Here is a 22,404-nt window from a genome sequence, read left to right as displayed (position 1 = left end):
TAAACGTTTCCTTTATAATGCCCGGAATGGTTGTGTTGAGGGAGTTACTGAATTATAGCCCGAATCGCAAGTAAAATGAAACTATTGAATTTATATTTAAATTTTAATAAGTGATACACTTTTTATTTTATAATAAAATAACTTCCGAATTTGCTGCCGATCGCTTGTGTGTCAAAATTTATAATGATGGCGGTGAAACATGAAAATGTCGATGTCACTCTTGCCAATCGTTTTTCATGTTTCACCCCACATATATCTGGTTCACTCTTCAATACTACATTACAATATCTCATGACGTATTATGTTTATGTTTTATTCATTCTGTTTTAATATTCACAATTAAATATCATTGTGAGCAACAATATCGCAATGTCACCAGATGATTATTAAAAAGTAAATTTGGGGGATTTTATCCTCACAACTCCTTCCGGTGGTGAAGGTAGCTTAGATATGTAGAAATTAAACAAAAGTGGGGATAGGACACCACACTGTGGCACCCCTTGTTTAATTCTCCTTGGTTTTGATGTTTCGTTTCTAAATTGCACCGATGCCTGCCGACCATCCAGATAATTTGCGGTCCACCTTTTAAGACATGGGGAAGGGTAGACCCTTCCAGGTTTTGCAGTAACGTGCCATGGTTGACTGTATCAAAAGCTTTTGATAGGTCTAGCGCAACGTAGTACTGTTCAATGGTGGGGCTTTCGATTTAAACCACAATTTATCTGGGTGCTAATGGCATTTAGCGCGGTGGTGGTGCTATGGAGTTTTCTGAAGCCATGCTGATGACAGGCCAGCTGCAAACTTGCTTTGAAGTAGGGGAGCATAATGGCTTCAAGCGTCTTGGCTCCTGGCGATAGGAGTGATATTGGGCGATATGACTCTCCTATGTTAGCTGGTTTCCCAAGCTTTAGTAGCGGGACCACCTTGGCCATTTTCAATTTTTCGGGAATGACAAAGTTGGAAAGAGACAGGTTGTGAATATTTTTATCCTGTGCCTCTTTACCAAAAGGCTAATTTTTAGTACTGGATATATTTTGATTTCAGAGGTGCCTAGAAGGCTTTTTGTGTGAGCGCGGAACTTCGAAGTTCTGTGCCAACCACGACATTTAATTTGTATAATTGCGTTGCAATAAGTAAATGGGTTCGTAAGTAGATGTTTCTTCACAACTTTTCAACATAAAACAAGATAAGATATTGCTCTAACAATATAAGATAACGTAAGCTCAAACATTCTACTTCCGTAAATTGAAAATACATTTTTGTTGGCATGCATGCAGCAAAGGAAAAAACTGTATACTAATTTTTATAATAATTACACTTATCTAAATTTATTGACTGGAAAAAAGATATAAAAAATTAAGCGAAGCAAATATGTATGCATGTACATGACATCTTTTAAATCTGTCTTAAGCATTTTATTTTCATAAGATTATGTTTAAAAAAAGTACGTTATCAAAAATATGTGTTCTAAATTTTTAACTCATTGCCTGCTTAAAAACTAACAAAATGCTACATTAAATGGGACGCTTTCCTACTTTTCAGATAATTTTGATTTTAAATTATCTGCAACATGCTGCCAATATTTGCGTCGAATGACATCATGCTTTTTGGACATATCACTACAAAGGCCATACACTTTTCGTGCTAGTGCTTCAGATTCATTTGTATTAGCTTGTTCTAAACATTGCTCTTTATACAAATCGATAAGGAAGGCCATTAAATATGGTGAACGCACTCCACTAGTGTACAATTCTTCACAAAAAGCCAACACATCCGCTCGTTGGTTGACAGCCTCATCGCCACCATATCTTAATATACCACCTAAATAATTCCAGGCGCTTTCGTTATTTTTTACAACACGTATACGGTTCATTGTATATTGAATTTCGCGTTGCACGACTTCTGGTGTAAAGCCAAAATGCTTAAGTACAAAAAAGCGTTGATTCCATGCCGAATTATTGCGTATATCTTCAGCAATCAGACGATCCACAAAAGTTAACTCGTCTTCGAACAAGCTGTTAAAGATAATTTCGTTTGAATAATTCTTTAGCTTTAGTACGTGTATATATAGAAAATAGAATACTTACTCAAAGGTTTTAATGGCCCATTGCCTATGTTGCCAAGCATGATAGTTTTTATTATCACGCTGCAAAGCAATACTTGTTAACTCCAACTCTTTGGTTGGATCATTTAGCATTTCTACAATAACTCGCCTATGGTGCCAAACTTGATAGTTCTTGGCATTGTCCCTGATAACATTTCCCAAATATTCTAGTTCATCATACAGATCACTATCTAACGCACGCAGTACATCGCGTCGATACTGCCACACTGTATAATTTGCTGGATTTAAACGTAAGGCGTCTGCTGTTAGTTCCAGTACTCTTTGCGATTTTTCCTTACGGGCGAGCACCGCTCGAAAGTAATCAAATACTTCACGAACTGGTTAGCAAAGATATCATATGATTAAATTAGTTTAAGTAAATTACCAATAATCATGCAGATTGAACTTACACCTAGGACTGTAAGCTATAGCAACCACTGGATGTTCACCGTCATCTTGGGGTATGGGCTGGACATCGCTCCATTCAATACGTTCGCTGTATGGTAACCACTCGTCACCCCAATCATCGCTATCGCTGTCGCTCATTACAATGGATTTTACTTTCGTTAAGGAAGTGATAAGCACAAATAATTTTTAAATGTTCTTTACTTTGAATCAACAGCTGACGCATCAGTAGATCAGCTGACACATTTGACATTAGCTCTGTTCGATATACCAAAGTCAGCGCGGCATCTAGCGAATGGTGGATCGTAGATGGCAATGGTAATGTATAATTTTTGGCGCAAATGACCGAATTGGGTGGGGTGAATGGGAAGATGGCAAGATGGATGTGGAGAAAATTCTCCAATTTTAATGTTTTTTACCGTTTTATACATTTTTAAAACTTTGCCATATTATATTTTCTAAAATCTTTGTTTTTTTATAAAAGATTTTGAAAAATATAAGATGATGCATTGTAGACTTTTGCAACCATACGTTTTGCTATGCTGTCCGCCACAACATAGCTGATTTTCAGATTTTTTAAGGCGTCTAACTCTGTAATTTATTTTGCGTTTGGAAAAATTGCCTATTTTAAAATTAGCTGGCTGAAAAAAGTGGCATAACAGCTTAAGTTAAAACAACAATTAAAAATATCAACTAAGCCATTTGTAAACAAAGCTAATTTGTCTATTTGTTCCTTATTTGCTCGATATAGAGTGTGTTCGAGCTGCAGTATTACTTTTTATGACAGGGCATAACGTTCTTCAGCAAAATTTGCGCAGATGTGGTAATTTCCCTCGTTCGTTGAAAAAAATGTTGACAATCTATTGATCAGCCCTAGGAAATTAGCTACATTCCATCAACTAAGCAGCACTTTAGCAATGCTGCTGTTATTATTAATATTAAATAGAAAACTCAAAAATGACTCCGGTTGTTATGTCCGCAGCATTTATTTGGTTCAAAACTGCGTTATCAGGGACGTCTGCTCTCAAGATTTTATTTTTATTATTAATCCCGATCCGTTTTTCTTGAAATCCTGGAATTTTGGGATTTTCTCATAGGAAATTTCCTGGTGAAGTAAAGCCTTATTTAGACGTTACAAATCTCAATGATCTGATTTCAAAGGACACATTCATTTTTCTGTCCGGTGTATATATCGCTTGCGGCCAAGTATCCTCTGGGTAGCCGCTAAACACCCGTTTAGCGGTGAGCTAATGTGAGAAGGCGACAACCTGGCTAGGCCACTCTGACATAATCCGTTTAAGGGCTAGCCGGAGGAGATCTCATCGGCATCGTCTGTACACCTCTAGGTGCGGCTGCAAGCGGGCGTCTGTCTTGGAGCAAGCGGCTCGCTATATAAACGTGCCATGTAATATTTTCACCCCCGCTGAGCGGGTTGTGCGCTGGGCTTGGGACCCGCTACGTAAAACCATACTCCAATGAAATATAACAACAAGCCTCGGATAAATACACTCTCTATTGATGACGACCATGGCAAACGTTTGAAGGACAATGAATTGAGGGCATGCACCTGGAACATCCGCTCCCTGAATGGGATTGGTGCAGATGCCCGGCTGGTTGATGTCCTCGTCAAAGCAAAATCTGACATCACCGCCATCCAAGAAATGCGTTGGACGAAGCAAGGAAGAAAAAAGATCAAAAATTGTGACATATATTGGAGTGGCCATGCGAATAAGCGCAGTTTCGGCGTCGGATTCGTGGTGGGAGAGAGACTTTGTCGCCAAGTGCTGGCGTTCACGCCTGTGGACGAGCGTCTCGCCGCTATCCGAATAAAAGCAAAATTTTTTAATATATCATTCATCTGCGCACATGCGCCGACAGAGGAGAAAGACGATGAGGTGAAAGACACTTTTTATGAACAATTAGAACACACATACGAGCACTGCCCCCGTCATGATATAAAAGTCGTGCTTGGCGACTTTAACGCCAGGGTGGGCAAAGAAGGTGTTTTTGACCCTACAGTCGGAAAGTTCAGCCTACACAATGAAACTTCTCCTAACGGACTGAGGCTGATTGACTTTGCCGGTGCTCGAAACATGGTCATATCAAGCACAAGGTTCATGCATAAAAAGATACATCAAGCTACATGGCTGTCTCCTGATCGAAATACTCGCAATCAGATCGATCACGTTGTGATAGACGGACGGCATGCCTCCAGTGTTTTAGATGTGCGCACGATCCGAGGACCTAACATCGATTCGGACCATTATCTCGTTGCAGCCAAAATACGCACCCGCCTCAACGCGGCTAAAAACAAGGAACAAAAAACACAAGGAAAGCTAGACGTCGAAAAGCTTCAATCACAACAGACTGCCAATGATTTCGTAACTCGACTCTCACACCTGCTCTCTGAGGGCATAACTCATCCTGAAGGAATACAGGAGCAGTGGGAGCATATCTCCAAAGCACTTCGTACCGCCACCGAGGAAAAAATTGGTTACCGGTGGCCACGAAAAAACAACTGGTATGATGAAGAATGCCGCTTTGCAACCGAAAGAAAAGACGCTGCCTACAGGGCTACGTTAAAAGCGAGCGCGACAAGAGGAGTGTGTGAACGCTATCGTGAGTTGAAAAGGGAAGCGAGACGCCTTTTCAGGAAGAAAAAAGCAGAAGCAGAAAGGCGTGAGTGCGAGGAGCTTGAGCTGCTAGCCACCAGGAATAACGCCCGAAAATTCTACCAAAAAATACGGCGACAGACGGAAGGTTTTAAGACCGGGGCAAACTCCTGTAGGAATGAAAACGGCGACCTTGTAACTGATGTCCAGAGAGTGCTTAGATTATGGAGGGAACACTTCTCTGCTCTCCTAAATGGAGGCAGCAATTCACCGCGCAGAGATGAAGAACCCGATCCCGCAATCGATGATGATGGAATATATGTCCCCCCGCCCGATTATGACGAAGTTAGAATAGCAATAACCAGATTGAAAAACAACAAGGCCGTGGGCGCTGATGGATTGCCTGCGGAGCTATTCAAGTTCGGCGGCGAGGAGTTGGTAAGGCGCATGCAGCAGCTTCTTAGCAAAATATGGGCGGACGAAAGCATGCCCGACGGTTGGAATCTAAGTGTTCTTTGCCCAGTCCACAAGAAGGGGGATACTGCAAAATGCACCAACTATCGTGGAATCAGCCTTCTTAATATCGCATATAAGGTCCTTTCAAGTGTATTGTGCGAAAGATTGAAGCCCACCCTGAACCGGCTGATTGGACCTTATCAGTGCGGCTTCAGACCTGGTAAATCTACCATCGACCAGATTCTCACAATGCGCCAAATCTTGGAAAAAACCCGTGAAAAGAGAATCGACACACATCACCTCTTCGTCGACTTTAAAGCCGCCTTCGACAGCACGAAAAGGAGCTGCCTATATGCCGCTATGTCTGAATTTGGTTTCCCCGCAAAACTTATACGGCTGTGCAAAATGACGTTGAGCAACACCATCAGCTCAGTCAGAATTGGGAAGGACCTCTCCGAGCCGTTCGAAACTTAACGAGGTTTCAGACAGGGTGACCCCCTATCGTGCGATTTCTTTAATTTGATGCTGGAGAAAATTATACTAGCTGCAGAACTTAACCGCACTGGAACAATATACTATAAAAGCGTGCAATTACTGGCATATGCTGATGACATTGATATCATCGGCCTAAACACCCGCGCTGTTAGTTCTGCTTACTCCAAGCTGGAAAAAGAAGCGGTAAAGATGGGTTTGATGGTGAATGAGGACAAAACGAAGTACCTGCTGTCATCGAGCAAAGAGTCAGCGCATATGCGCCTGGGCAACCACGCTACTGTTGGCAGCCATAATTTCGAAATAGTAAAAGACTTCGTTTATTTGGGAACCAGCATCAACACTAGCAACAACATCAGCACTGAAATCCAGCGAAGAATCAATCTTGCCAATAAATGCTACTTTGGACTAGGTAGGCAATTGAAAAGTAAAGTCCTCTCTCGGCGAACGAAAATCATACTCTACAAGTCACTTATCGTACCCGTCCTGCTATATGGGGCAGAAGCATGGACCATGACAACAGCAGATGAAGCGGCTTTGGGAGTGTTCGAGAGAAAAGTTCTTCGAAAGATTTATGGACCTCTACGCGTTGGCGATGGCGAGTACCGAAGAAGATTTAATGATGAGCTGTACGAGCTATACGCAGACATCAACATAGTCCAGCGAATTAAAACGCAGCGGCTGCGCTGGCTAGGCCATGTTATGCGAATGAAAGATGATGCTCCGGCTAAGAAAGTGTTTCTATCGGAACCCGCCTATGGAAGCAGAGGTAGAGGGCGGCCCCCACTCCGTTGGAAGGACCAGGTGGAAAACGATTTAAACTCCCTTGGTGTGACCAATTGGCGCCGGTTGGCGGAGCGAAGGAGCGACTAGCGCGCCTTGTTGAACGGCCATAACCGTTTAGACGGTTAAGCGCCAATTAAGTAAGTAAGTAAGTATATATCTCAACAATTTAATTTATTCTGGGTTGAGGTTCGTATGGCAGCTACATATATAGAATTTCTGCAATGAAATTCCGTCTACGTTCTGTGTTCAACCAACCAGTAAGCGACAGATCGCCGTCAACAGTGGTGGAAAAGTACTGCGATAAAGTGGGTCAGGAAATTAATTTCCGACCACGTGGGGAGGTCGACTCATGCTTGACCCAATTCTACACCGGACACGGTCACTTACGCACATATCTCGACAGATTCGGAAACAAATATAGACGCCGCACCCCACACCTTCTTTAAATACTGGCACTTCCCTAAACTTGGAAGAAAAGAAAGTGTCATCAATAACTTGACCTGTGTAAGTTGTAGATGTAATACTGTCAGCAGATTTGTGAGGCATATTCTTCCCACCTAACGAGAAGATGATTGCCTACCCTATTAGCATGAGAGTAACCATAGAGCTTAGGTAGCGCGCTTCGCACCTGCAGTGGGGTCCCGGGTACGGAAACTTGGACGCGTCGAGAAAGGTAAAGGAGAAACTCCTCCCATAAACCCAAATGTAAATTAGGAACTTTATAGATACATACAATATGTGAAAATATATTAAGGGCAATTTGTTTGGTGTCTACAGTTAAGTAATGCCAATTGTTCTTAACTTAGAACCCACCCTAATGTATATTCCACTAGAACATGCTTTCTTTTATTGTTGGTTGAATTTTTCAAAAGGGCAATGCATCCACTGCTATATGTAAAAAATGCACTTTATACATTTTTACTACGATTACATGAGTTACATATAAAAGCACATGTAAGTAGGTATATACATAGATACTAACATTTATTATCTACATTCAAATAAAATAAATGTAAGGCGCGATAACCTCCGAAGAGATCTAAGGCCGAGCTTCTCTTCCAATTTGCGTCGTGCTCCTCTTGATTTTCCATAAAAATTGGTCGGACGGGACCTACATATTTTATGCCGACTCCGAACGGCATCTGCAAGGAAGATGAGTTTTCACTGCAGAAATACACACGGAGCGCTTGCCAAACACTGCCGAGGGGCGACCCCGCTTAGAAAAATTTTCTTCTAATTGAAAAACCTTATTTCTAAAATTTTGATGTTGCTTTGCTCGAGGTGTGAACCCAGGGCATATGGTGTGGTAGGCGGAGTACGCTACCATCACACGACGGTGGCCCCTACATTCAGTAAGTATTTATACATCAACTTAGGAAAACCCCCTCAAAAAATAAGTACCTTCTGAGAGGAACCTTGCACTCCCAATTTACTGAGGAGCTGACTGTTTTTTCCATATTATATATGTATATGTGTATATTATAAACATGTAATAAAGAATTTTAGTTTTTGGGAAAATGTAATAAAAATTTTGTCAGTTTAAATAGTGCAAATCATCGGGTAATTTCTGGAGCATTGAACTCCTTCAACTCTACTTTGAAAGGGATAAGGGAAGTCCAGGGAAACTGGCAGTTTCACCAGGAGCGGACCATAGAAAGGTTGGTGCTAGAGGCTTAGGTTCCACATTACAATTGAAAAGTTGGTTGGTGTCATGTGGGGACATTTGGCATGCAGAACTTACATTACGTACGTCGGGGTAGATTCTGGATAAGTAAGAGTTTAACCTGTTACTTTGGTAGTGTGTTTTCTTCTTCTGCAAGAGTGGGATAGTGTATATTGATACCGGGGTTCACCGGGTAGGCTTTAGCAAATGCGTTAACCAATTGTGTCTCATCATGTTCGTGTGTATCAAACGGTTGTATTGGCAGGTGCTGGATCTCATCATAGTGCTTATTGAGATGTTCCCTTAACCCTCTTGGAGGCGGGGCTAGATCAAGCAATTGTTTGCTTGGGTATCCAGGTTTGTGACAATTTAGCAAAAAGTTCCTGTTCAGCATTTCGTTGTGCTTTTTAATGTTGAGCTCTTTGGCCTCGCTATGTAGGTGATGTTCAGGAGACATCGTGTGGGAGTTCTGATTGCAGCCTTTTCCGGTATGTGTTTTCAAGACCAGGCGACCAAACTGGCTACACGTAGCACATGAGCGGCGAGCCAATTGATTTGTACGTGGTTAGCAACGTTTCCTTATCTTTCCCCCAGCAAGCAACTTGAGGATTTTGTTACGGCTGTGTACTTTAAATACAATTTCGGTGGCATGTGCTTTCAAGGTGAGAGTATTATCGAACGTTACCCCTGAGATCTTTAGGTGTCTGAAAGTCGCTAGCGTAATACCATCGACGTCAACGTCAAATATTTGCGTCATATGTTCCTTCCACGTCTTTAACAGAGTGGCCATGAATTTTGTCATTGATAATGTCAGGTTGCGCGAGGTGAAGAAACTAGAAAGACTGGGGAGGTAGCTGTTTATTCTAGAAAATAATTCATCTATTGAAGGACCAGGTCCCTTTGGCGTTATCTTCTAGTCGTCGGCATAGGAAATGCTTGTAACTCCGTTTGGTGATTGGGTGCTCCTGATTTAGTCAGAGATATGACACCGCTAGTTTCGTGATTACTTTTAGAGTATTTCTCGATAATTTCGGGGATATAATGAAATATTTTTACATACTAAGGGATACAATTTAGGACCCGAAATTATACCGAAGTGATACCTAAATTACTCCAAGAGAACCCCGAAATAATCCCCATATGAATACATAATTAAGAAATTACCACGAATTTACCGCGAAATGGTTTCGTAAGATTCACTAAATATCCCCGAATGATCCCGACAGTCCCTACAACCATCCCAATATGACCCCGAATGGCTCCTAAAATCAACCCGAAATGACAACGAAATAGTCACTGCAACCTTCTAGGAGTGACCGAATTGATCCTGAAATGACCACGGAAGGCAATGCCTTACATATCTCACCGCTCTGTAACAAAAAGTATGACGGTCGTTGTTATTATTTTGCTATTTGCTGCGCTCTCAAACACGACGAAGTTCATGGCATCACCAGATCATTACTAAAATTTTTAATGAAATGGCTCTACTTTATAATTGCCGTCTTTCAGTGAGTTTTACAGCTCCAGCTCACGCTCAATTCTCACGGGAATGCTCTGGATCATTGAGAGACTTGAGAAGCAGATGTCGTGAAATTTTCGCACACGTGAAATGTGATAGGCAGATGTCGCCGCTGTTCTTCATTTAACTCATACGGCGAAAGGCTAAGCAGCGACATCTATTTTTGAAAAAGTAGGTATATTAAAGGCCGCGTTGCCAACCTAAAAAGAAGTAATTAACAAATTATCTGGCTCACAAATTGAACTACCTGGATTTATCTGGCTCAAATCGTTGTTGTTGCATTTACATGCAAAATTATTTATCTGGCTCAGGATTTTGCCACCGGATGATAGCTATTGTATTCATATTCAGAGCCGGAGCATACTTTCCGTTGCTACTGCTGCTCTTCAGTAGCAAATACAAACATTCCCTTAAAATGAAAAATATTAAGTTTTAATGCTTAAAATTTACCTGTGTATATTTCAATATTAGCGACCGACGTGGTAGCATGCTCCGCCTACCACACCGAGGGTCTTGGATTCAACTCCATGGCAAAGTAACATCAAAAATGTAAAGAAAAGTTGTTTCAATTAGAAAAGGTTTTTCTAATCGGGGTCGCTCCTCGGCAGTGATTTGGCAAATACTTCCAGTGTATTTCCGCCAATTTGTAAGGAAAATTAAGAGGAGCACGACGTAAATTGGAAGAGGCTCGGCCTAGATCCGGAAATCGCGCCAAGTACTTATTTCATTTTATATATCAACATTCGAATAATCGCTACTGAACGACGATGATAATCGAATATTAGAGCATTCGAATAATTCAAATTTCAATTAATCGAATATCTCGAGCTGTAATGAATACATCATTGTAGCATAGTAAAACAAACTTTTTCAATGTGGAATAAAGATTTATTTCAAGTAGTTTCGCATAAAATTCAAAATTTAATCATTTTCAACGACCAAAATTTATAAAATAAAAGTGCAAAGACAACCTTATCTCATTGGGTATTACAACTTATTAAATTAAATTAAAAAACCTTAAAAAATTCTAATTTTCTTGTACTATTTACAATAAAACCTGCGACATAAAGCAAATTTTGGTCCACTTTCTCGAATTTAATTTGTATACGCATCTGTTTTTGTCATACAACTAAATTTCAATTTAATGAATAATGCCAAGGCCGCTCCTGGAACATTCAATGTAAGTAGTGTGATATTTTAAATCAGCAAATTAGACCAAATATAAGGATATATTAATTATAATGAAAGTTAAACATTTAGCTTAAAAAAAAAAAAAAAAATTAAAATAAAAAGTTTTTAAAAGGGAATTTCTGAAACGTCCGAAAGTCATATCGAATATTTTTTTATATTACTCAGGCACTGTCATCTTGTTATCTCTCTGAAATATAATCTCTTTATTTGTAGACGCCTGTGTCATTTATTGCTGGGCACATAAATCTGAATACAAATCCAAACACTTCCTTTATATAAATAGACCAAAACGTAGCAAATATTGCGTCCTTAAACATAAATCCCTCGTTTTATTGTAAACAGAAATAATCCACAATTTAAATTTTTTGAGAAAACGCAAATGAAGTTTTATTTTTTTTTTTTTGTACATTTTTATTATAAAAATTAAGTTCAAATACAGTTACGGCGCTAAATGTGCGGCCTTCTAATTATTCTATATATGTGACCATAATCTCGCGAGACGGGTATTTTGAAGGTTCATAAAAATTTTAAGTATGAAATTTTTGATTTTCATCTGTTTACAATACAACATGTAATGTTGTTAATTTCTTCTTCTAAAGTTACAAGAATAGTCATTGTCATCAGAAAGAAAAGTCATGTTGACACCTTAAATGTGTCAATTTCAAGTTTCTATCTGATGGGGAAGCGATTGCAATATTGAAAATCTCTGCCAATTTTTCTAATTATCCCGATTCATGCGGCGCCTAACGAAACTGTTCATATTTCACTGTTACCGAGTTCTAAACTATGTATGTAGGAGGTTTATAGTCAGTAGCTCAGTGGGAAGTCTCACAAAAATTCATTGCAAGTTTCCCGTTGTTTACTCGCTTAATTTTTTCGATCTGCACTCCCATTATTTTGTATTTGTTTTCTAAAAATCTCTAAATATCTTGTTTCCTGCCCCATCTAAAAGAATTTTTTATTCTAACTGAAAGTTACTCAAAAGTCGATTTGAAAGGTCTTCCAATTTTGTACAGAAATTCGCGGATAAATATGAAAGTGACTTAAATTCGATATTTCAGATTCGCCTTCCTTAATAAAGAAAAGTATACTATTTAACCTAAAAGTATACTATTTTATTAAAATGAAAATAAAAAGTTCAAAACTTATCCACTGATTGTGAAAACTCAGGAATTCAAAAATAAATGTATGGAATTTAGGAAGAATGAAAAGCGAATAGATATGACAGAGATACTGCCGGAAAGAACATCAACTTCCACCATCTAATGGAAAAACAAGTAAGTGACTTATTAAAGGAAACAAAACAAGAAGCTATGAAAAAGAACTTCAAATTTGTTTGGATGAAAGATGCGAACATCTTTCTGAGAAAGGAGGAAAGTAGTGTCGTAATTAGAATAGAATGCATTGAAGATATACAGAAAATCTAGTAGCTTTATATTTTAATTTACATACAAATATGAGATAATTTAAGGTTATAGAGAAATTATAGGAGCTCTTAATGGATGACTTTAACATAATGAATAATGCTCATATAGCAACAAATGTGAAATATAAATGTAATGAAGAATTTATCCATAACTCCGTTAATGCTAATCATAATCTTAATATTTTATACATAAATATACAAAGTATACGAAACATGGCGGCCACCGTGGTGTGATGGTAGCGTGCTCCGCCTACCACACCGTATGCCCTGGGTTCAAACCCCGGGCAAAGCAATATCAAAATTTTAGAAATAAGGTTTTTAAATTAGAAGAAAATTTTTCTAAGCGGGGTCGCCCCTCGGCAGTGTCTGGCAAGCGCTCCGGGTGTATTTCTGCCATGAAAAGCTCTCAGTGAAAACTCATCTGCCTTGCAGATCCCGTTCGGAGTCGGCATACAACATGTAGGTCCCGTCCGGCCAATTTGTAGGGAAAATCAAGAGGAGCACGACGCAAATTGGAAGAGAAGCTCGGCCTTAGATCTCTTCGGAGGTTATCGCGCCTTACATTTATTTTTTTTATTATACGAAACAAAATAAATGATCTCAATTGTATAGTTGATGAAAAAAGGAAAAAAGGCAAGTTAATACACATATCAGCACTTAGCGAAATATGGATATATGAAAATGAAAATAAGTATTTTAATATCTCCCATTGCAACGTTTATTTTGCAAACCGGGAAAGTAATCGAGCAAGGGGCTGCTTGATAATTGTACATGAAAATCTTGATTCGACTTTGGTGTCTTCTTTAACATATGAAAATGATAGCTTTCTAACTATAAAGTTAATTCAAATTAGTATTCACATAACATGTGTATACAAGAATTGTGCTTCAGATACTGGATCATTTGATCATCTTGAAAATGAAGTGCTGCAACATAAAAGCTCTATTGTAGTTGGTGATTTTAATTTAAACCTTCTTAATAAAAATAACGAAGTTATTAATTATTTTACTACAGTCTACAGCAACGGCTTCGTTTGCCTGAACAGTTTAAGTCAAGAAATGTTTAACAGGAAGAAAATTACTATTGGAAGCATAATCATAGATCACGTTCTAACTGATAAATTAAACTATAATTATTTTCTATCCTTAGAAGATAATCCGATCTCAGATCACAGAATAATTAATTTAGACAAAGCTATGAACCAAAATTTTTTTAAAGAAACTAATACTACTTGGTTTGAAGTATTTGATTATTGCGCCTTTGAAGATAGTGCTGTAATCGACGAAATTATAAAAAACACCTCTTTTAATGATTTCTATAGCTCTTTATCCAATAAAATAAATCAGTTTACAAAAAAAATTAAAAAATCTAGGCATGATTATAGGAACCCTTGGATGAACTCCGAACTTTCAAAAATTATTAGGGAAAAAAATAAATACTTCAAAATGAAAACCAAATATAGAAATAATCTGTTCTTCGAAACTGAGTACCATGCCTTGAAAATAAAAGCTCGAAAAATGACTAACTATTTGAAAAAGCGATACTATGGTAATCGCATAACAGAAAATATACATTCAGGAAGCAAAACGTGGTCTATTATGCAAGAAATAATCTATGGAAAGAAGAATGAAAATGTGACTGATATCAGTCAGATAATATATAAGGGAAAAACGATTACAAATCCCACTGATATCGCCAATAGTTTTAATGAATACTTTACTACAGTTGTTGAAACGCCAAATGAAATTAATTACACGGATAATCCAGCAAATAATATTATAACTCCATTCACCTTAAGTGAATGTAATAGCATGGAAGTGAATAATGTGATAGATAATTTAAATTCAAAATCTACAAACGGCCCAGATGGTATCTCCGCAAGGTTTATCAAAAAATACAAAAATCATCTAGCTATGCCGATCTGCAATTCTATTAATGATTTTTTTAGATCAGGTCAGTATCCTGATGAGTTAAAGGTAGGCTCCGTGGTACCTGTACATAAAGCCGAAAGTAAAGAGTTATGTTCAAACTACCGGCCAATAACGAAACTCAGCACCATTGATAAAATATTTGAAAGCATACTTCTTGATCGAATTAAAAAATTTCTAGCACAAAATAATATAATTGACAAAAACCAGTTTGGCTTTGTAGAATGCTCCAACACACTGGTCTCCGCGACGGCAACCCCCCGAAGGGTTTCATCGCGCCATGTTGCCAGGTCGCAAACCGAAATCATCCGGGTACCCCAATGCTTGCCCAAGGACGCCCAGTCCCAGGGCAACAACAGCAATTGCGTCCTAGCCTTCCTCAACCCAGGCGCAGTCACCCGTCACTTACCCCCAGAGTGGCGACGTCTCCCCTCATGCACTTCAGAATTCTGCAGTTAAACTGTAATGGACTAACTGGGAAGGTTACGGAGATAGTCGATTTCATGAAGCGGCACAACATCCGCATTGCTGCGATTCAAGAGACTAAACTCACAGCAAGATCTGCATTGCAGACCTGCTCTGGGTATAATGTCCACAGGAAAGACCGCGAGAGCGGAAATGGAGGCGGCCTCGCTTTTATCATACACCACTCTGTGCAATATTATATATTTGATCCTGGCATCGACCGCAGGGACAATGTCTTAGAACGTCAAGGCCTATCTGTCCGGTCAGGCGATGCAAACCTAGAAATTATCAACATCTACATCCCTCCTGCCACCTGTTGCCCCAGTGGATACCGCCCTAATATCAGCGCCTTACTCACTGGCAACAATCGCATTATCTTAGGCGATTTCAATGCCCATCACGATCTATGGCATTAAAATTTGCGGGCGGACAGTAGGGGTGAGATGTTGGCGGATCAAATAGAAGAAACGACGTTCTGCACAATAAACGGAGATGCCCCGACACGTATGGTAGGAAGCTGTCACAGTTCGCCAGATATCTCAATCGTGAGCGCAGAACTCGTAAACTGCGTCAAATGGCAGCCGATGGTAACATTGGCATCCGACCACCTGCCCATACTTATTTCGCTCGAGCGTACTGCCGACTTCATCGTCACAGAAAAACGCACTTTCATAAACTTCAAAAAAGGAAAGTGGGACGAATATAAATCTTTTACAGATAGCCTCTTTGCTGCCCTCCCTATCCCTACTGTTGCCCGCCAAGGGGAGCGTGCCTTCCGTAAGGTCATTGAATCCGCCTCGGCACGTTTCATTCCCGCCGGGAGAATTCCCGAAATTCGGCCCCACTTCCCGGCGGAGGCCGCAAACTTAGCGAGAGAACGTGACCTTATAAGACAGCTTGATCCAGGCGACCCCTAAATAAGGGATATAAACCAACGCATCAGATTGCTTGTGGATGAACACAAGCGGGCGAAATGGGAGGAGCACCTAAGAGGTTGTAACCTCTCTACCGGTGTGGGTAAACTTTGATCCACCGTAAAGTCCCTATCGAAAGACAAAGTTTCCATCGCCTTTGGCGATAAAGTGCTGTCGGATGCGAAAAAATGCGCGAGCGCTTTCTGCCGACAATATATAATGCATTCTACGGTCGACAAAAATAGACGGAGGGCCAACAGAAATACCATAAACATAAGTTCAGCGCGTCCCCAATTACCATCACCGCCAAAGAGATTGAGGATGCCATCGGTCATGCTAAACCATCCAAAGCAGTGGGCCCAGACGGCATAGCCATGCCGATGCTTAAAAGCCTAGGGAAAGAGGGTTTCAAATATTTAGCACATGTCTTCAACCTGTCTCTTTCCACCTTTGTCATACCCGAAAAATGGAAAATGGCCAAGCTGGTCCCACTACTAAAGCCTGGAAAACCAGCTAACATAGGAGAGTCATATCGCCCGATATCTCTCCTATCGCCAGTAGCCAAGACGCTTGAAGACATTTTGCTACCCTACTTCAAAGCAAATTTGCAGCTAGCCTGTCATCAGCATGGCTTCAGAAAACTCCATAGCACCACCACCGCGCTAAATGCCATCAGCACCCAGATAAATTGCGGTTTAAATCAAAACTCCCACCATAGAACAGTACTCGTAGCGCTAGACCTATCCAAAGCTTTTGATACGGTCAACCATGGCACGTTACTGCAAGACCTGGAAGGGTCTACCCTTTCCCCCATGTCTTAAAAGGTGGACCGCAAATTATCTGGGTGGCCGGCAGGCATCGGTGCAATTTTGAAACGAAACATCAAAACCAAGAAGGATTAAACAAGGGGTGCCACAGGGTGGTGTCCTGTCCCCACTTTTGTTTAATTTCTACATATCTAAGCTACTTTCACCACCGGAAGGACCCACAATCGTTTCCTACGCCGATGCAATAGAATAAACGGCTACCTCCCTGATCTCTCCAGTTTTTCCGTCTCGCGAAACCTGGCATTATCACCGACTAAATCTTCCGCGACCTTATTTACAACATGGACGTCCCAAATGTCGACCATTTTGAACATCCACGTCGATGGCACTACGCTACCGACTATCCTACACCACAAAATCTTGGGTGTGACGTTTGATCAGGATCTACATTTTGGTGAGCACGCAGCCGCAATTGTTCCGAGAATTCAGAGCCGTAACAAAATCCTCAAATCCCTCGCTGGCAGTACTTGGGGAAAAGATAAAGAAACGCTCATGACTACATACAAAGCAATTAGCCAGTCGATTGCATGATACGCGTCACCCATATGGCCGCCAAGCCTAAAAATTACCCAATCTGCATAATGAGGCGAGAATACTCCCCATCAGGGAGAGAAATGAGATGCTGACCAAACAGTTCCTGTTGAATACCCAGAAACCTGAGCATCCCAACAGACATCTGATTGATGAGCCAGCACCGCCTAGGGGCTTAAGGAGTCATCTCCGTAAACATTTTGAGGAAATACTGCACCTGAGAACCCAGCCGTATGAAGCGAAAAAACACAAGCAGGTCGTTGGTGAACTCCATAAACAGGCGTCGGACCGTTATGCCCGGTAAATCCAGTACTCAAAGAAAAGTATCCAAAAATCGCGGAAGAGAAACGCACACTCCCCAGGGAAACACGAGTCACTCTTGCTCAACTTCGTTCTGGATACTGTAACAAGTTAAACTCTTACCTATCCAGAATCCACCCGACATACAAAATGTATGCCCCGCTTGCAATGTGTCCCCACATGACACCAACCATCTCTTTAATTGTAATGTGGAACCGACGCCTCTAACACCCCTTTCCTTATGGTCCACCCCTGTTGAAACGGCAAGTTTCCTTGGACTCCCGTTAGAGGTTATTGATGACAATTTGTGATCGGTCGCGGCTGTTAGGTGGGGCGAAGCACTGCTACAACAACAACAACAACAACCATGGCAGCGTGCATATCGGGCACAGAATATATCTACGAAAATATTGATAAAAAGAATTATTTGGCTCTCTTGGCAATTGATTTATCAAAAGCTTTTGACTCAGTAAATATAAAGATAATGGTTCGTAAGTTAGCTGAACTAGGCTTGGAAGGCAAGGAGCTGAAGATATTTGAAACCTTTTTAACCAACAGAAAACAATTAGTACAAATAAACAATACCACGGGTTCCACTTTGGAAATTATAACAGGCGTACCGCAAGGATCAAAACTAGCGGCAACTTTGTTTATAATATATATTAATAATGTACTAAGACTAAATCTAAAGGGTGTTCCCCAGTTTTATGCTGATGAAGGAACCTTCATGTACTCTGCAAGTACGTTAGAAGAATTAATCACTAACATTAGGACAGATTTGGATGAGACAAAAAATGGTTTGATTGTAATTTATTAAAAATTAATTTAGAAAAAACACATTTCATTATTTTACAGATTTTCCTGGTTTCGCATTTGATAACAAAATTATCACGAGGGTAGACAAGTTGAAATACCTGGGAATATGGTTCGACACGAATTTAAATTGGCACGAACATATAACTAGATTGAAACTTAAGTTAATACCGCTAAATTTCGCAATATATAGAAGTAGAAATAATATACCCAGAAAACAATTATGGCTATTATACGATGTGTACTTTATGTCACATTTAACGTATTTAAACCCAATCTGGAGCAGATGTGCAGAAAATAAAATAAATGAGTTACAAATACTTCAAAACAAAATAATAAAAAATATCCTGTTACTACTCAGAATAACTCCCACTATCAATCAACCTTTACGAAAATAGGTTAGACGTTAGAAAGTACAGTATTCTACAGACACTGCTCATTGTTTTCAAAATCAAAAACAATTTGATTAAACATAGTCTTGAATTAAATTTCGCAGGAAAACTAAGCTATAACTTTAGAAATACTCTATATATAAAAACTTGTTTTTCCCGTACTCAAAGAAGCACAAATTCAATACGTATCTATGGTGCTAGAATCTTTAATAAATTGCCCGACAATGTTAGAACATGCTCCAATTATTTGCATTTCAAGAGGCAAGTTAAAAGCCTCTTGTTACTCGATTATAACTTTAGCCTGTAAAATACAAATATAGATAATTTATTCGTATTTGTTTTTATAAAAAAAAAAAAAAAAAACAGTAAATAAGTACGTTAAAATTATTTGACGCCAGTATATTTAAGCTGGCACAACACACTTGTTAGTATGTAAACTAGTGTACTTAACGCAATTGACAGCGTAGGAAGCAAATATGCAAATATTTTCGAGAAAACATTGTATTATATTAAAATACGCCATCAATAAAGAAAAAAAAAAATTTGAAAATGCTAATCTAATGCAAGCACAGGCAAATCAAAGCACATAAAAGTGTGATAAGATCATACGGCTAATAAATATATTACAAAAACGTACTGGTCATTGCGTCATCTATAACATACATTACATCTCACGAGAGCCCCATACTGGGCAAACAGCTCCCTCATGAGCATTTTGCGTTGGCTCTTTTATAAGCGCTTCACGTCGGCTCCCATGGGCACACAGCTCCTTTCTGAGCAATTCTCGTCCTTCAGAGATCCTCACGACGGCTGCCTGCTTGGGCATACGTATAAGAATTGATGCACAACAATCTATCCTTCTTATAAATTTGTAGAATAAATATGTTATTTATATCACGTATACTACATATTTTAAGTAAATTGAACATTTTGGTCTGTATACATTTTTAAATTGTAGACTAATAAATAAATAAATACAAGAAACCAAAAAATATTTTAATTCGTTACTCACACATTTACTTTATTTATGTATTTTACTATTGTTAAGCGATGTGGACACATACTAATACTTTTATATTGTTGAACAATTGGCAAAAAATTTGCATCAATATTGAAGAAATTAAGTACCACTTCAAATTTTATTTTTATGCAAATACGTGCATATGTATGTATAAGTAAACCCACCAAAAATGTTGCAACTGCTGCAAGGCTGATTTGTTAGGCTTATCTAAGGCCTGATTATTAAGTATTAAAACGTAAAAATACGTTACTTTCAGATTTGTTGGCCATCGTAACAGCAGCAATGCCGCCGTGGTTTTTTAATTTTTTACTTTTTATTAATGCGTACGCAATTTTTTGAAGTGTATGTACATATACAATATCTTTACGTTTATATACATACATATGTATACGCACTTGTAAATCTAAAAGATATCAGCTCATTTCTTCAGCCTAATCAGGCTTGTATGATATCATGACTAGGGCAGTTTGTCACAGCTGATAGCTAAACGATTCTATGATGTCGAAGTGGGCGCACGCGATCAGTTTTAGCTTCCGGTCAGGCTCCCAAGCTGATTCATTACCTATAGTTTCAAGGATCAGAGCTATCGATCCTCATAATAGTTTGAAAAATATCGGTGGCAAGCGTTCGATGAGCGTTCAGACGCATAGAAAGTGCAATGTAGTGATTATCGGTGGAGGTGCTATTGGTTCATCAACAGCTTATTGGCTTAAAAAGCGAGCCAGCAAAGATCTCAGTGTAATTGTGCTTGAACGTGATCCGACAGTGAGTAGAAACTGGTAGAATCAGGTAAAATAACACCACAGTAAGGCCTAGTTTCTCAGTGTGTTTAAACTTCGGTTAAAACCGGACCTTAAAAATCCTTGTACTCTTATGCCTGAAACTAAATCAATTAAATTACGATTAGAACCAAATTCGGAGCAAACTTAGAGTTCGTTGTAATAATAGCAAATATTTTTTGCCAACTCAAGTCAAGGATTCCGAAGAAAAAAACGTGCTACCGAATGAAACAAGCGACAACAATAAGAACCCCAAGTACGACAAAAGCTCGACCAAAAATTATACAAAGCTTGGTGTGTTTCTCGTTTTTAAAAAAGTTTCGCGATAAGGACTAAATTTATGGAAACGAAGCAATAAAAAAAATGTTAATGAATGAATACAGCGCCGATATCATAATTAATTTTTGTTTTGTTTTTTATTTTGTATGTCTGTTTCAACGCAAATTAGTCCTTCAATTTTTGAGATATCCTGTTGAAACTTGATGAGCGGAACCAACCGGATCAGACCACTATAGCATATATCTCTAAAACAACCGATTTTCAGATAAGAGGTTTTATGTAATTTCTTTCTTAAGAAAGCTAGAACCTTAAAATTTCACAAAATATTTACATATGTATAATTTTGAACCCGACCCCTTTAGAATTGGCTGAAAGTTTTTCTTCTTTTTCTAGCTTACGAAAGACGTTTTTCAGAATTTTTTCACATTTTTTCATCCAACTCAAAAAAAGTTATGAATTTTTAAAAAAACACCGTTTTTGTTTTCAAAATGCTATAACTTTTTCAAAAATTTACCGTTTGGGATCTTTTTTTTTTTTTAAATTTGTTTTTAAATGTATCTTTCCGGAAAAAATACAAAAAAATGGTTAAAGTTTTTTTTGTACTTTTTCAGTTTCAATCAATTCTGCAATTATCCCCACTAATCCCGGAGTGGGCCGAGAATTTTTTTTTTTTTTATTTAATTGAAAAAAAAAACTTTAAAATTTTTTTTGTATTTTTTCCGAAAAGTACATTTAAAAACAAATTTAAAAAAAAAAAAGATCCCAAACGGTCAATTTTTGAAAAAGTTATAGCATTTTGAAAACAAAAACGGTGTTTTTTTTAAAATTCATAACTTTTTTTGAGTTGGATGAAAAAATTTGAAAAAATTCTGAAAAACGTCTTTCGTAAGCTAGAAAAAGAAGAAAAACTTTCAGCCTATTCTAAATGGGGCGGGTTCAAAATTGGTCGAAATGGGATGGAATAACCCATATCTAGTACATTGTTCTTTGAAAAAAATCTTCAAGACTAGTCGTACGTATAATAAATATCCCATGCAGCCGATTGTTCAGATAAGGGGCTCATCGGCATGACACGTGGGATCTGTGTTGATAGCTAGAACCGTGAATATTTTTGTGAGGACTACAAATTTTTATTTATTTTTTTTTTTTTGCAGTACAAGGAAGCTTCCACAGTGTTGTCTTGCGGCGGAGTGCGGCAACAATTTTCTTTGCCTGAAAATATTCAACTATCCCTCTTTGGTGGCGAATTCATACAAAATGCTAAAAAATATCTCGGTGATGTGGATTTGTGCTTTCAACCGAATGGCTACTTAGTGCTGGCCTCAGAGAAGTCGGCGGAAGTTTTGCAACAAAATTACAAATTACAAAAGGAGCTGGGGGCTTGTAATGAGTTGTTGACAGCGGATAAGCTTAAACAGAAATTCCCTTGGCTTAATGTCGAAGATATAGCGTTGGGTATAATAACAAAACTCCTTAACCAATAAATTTAGTAAATAAAATG

General features: G+C 38.8%; 3 protein-coding genes across 3 annotated transcripts in view; 1 reads left to right on the top strand and 2 right to left on the bottom strand.

Moving 5' to 3' along the window:
- The window catches only part of LOC137241397 (ras-related and estrogen-regulated growth inhibitor-like protein), a 260,561-nt gene that overhangs the window by 155,813 nt on the left and 82,344 nt on the right, over positions 1 to 22,404 (bottom strand). The window lies entirely within an intron of this gene.
- Fnta (farnesyl transferase alpha) lies at positions 1,297 to 2,736 on the bottom strand. Its single transcript, XM_067770169.1, has 3 exons — positions 2,515 to 2,736; positions 2,088 to 2,442; positions 1,297 to 2,015 (listed from the first exon to the last, which is right to left on the bottom strand). The coding sequence occupies exons 1-3, from the start codon at positions 2,648 to 2,650 to the stop codon at positions 1,532 to 1,534; spliced, it is 975 nt and encodes a 324-aa protein (XP_067626270.1). The 5' UTR covers positions 2,651 to 2,736; the 3' UTR covers positions 1,297 to 1,531.
- The window catches only part of LOC137241392 (FAD-dependent oxidoreductase domain-containing protein 1), a 3,238-nt gene continuing 1,147 nt past the window's right edge, over positions 20,314 to 22,404 (top strand). The window contains exons 1-2 of the mRNA XM_067768944.1: positions 20,314 to 20,610; positions 22,058 to 22,358. Of these exons, the coding sequence (XP_067625045.1) occupies positions 20,341 to 20,610; positions 22,058 to 22,358 (571 nt within the window). The 5' untranslated portion in view covers positions 20,314 to 20,340. The remainder of the gene's footprint in view (positions 20,611 to 22,057; positions 22,359 to 22,404) is intronic.

This window comes from Eurosta solidaginis, chromosome 2, assembly GCF_040869045.1.
Source record: "Eurosta solidaginis isolate ZX-2024a chromosome 2, ASM4086904v1, whole genome shotgun sequence".
In the NCBI taxonomy this organism is placed as follows: Eukaryota; Metazoa; Arthropoda; class Insecta; order Diptera; family Tephritidae; genus Eurosta; species Eurosta solidaginis.
The sequence above is the reverse complement of the archived record's forward strand: the minus strand, read 5'-3'. Positions and strand labels throughout refer to the sequence as shown.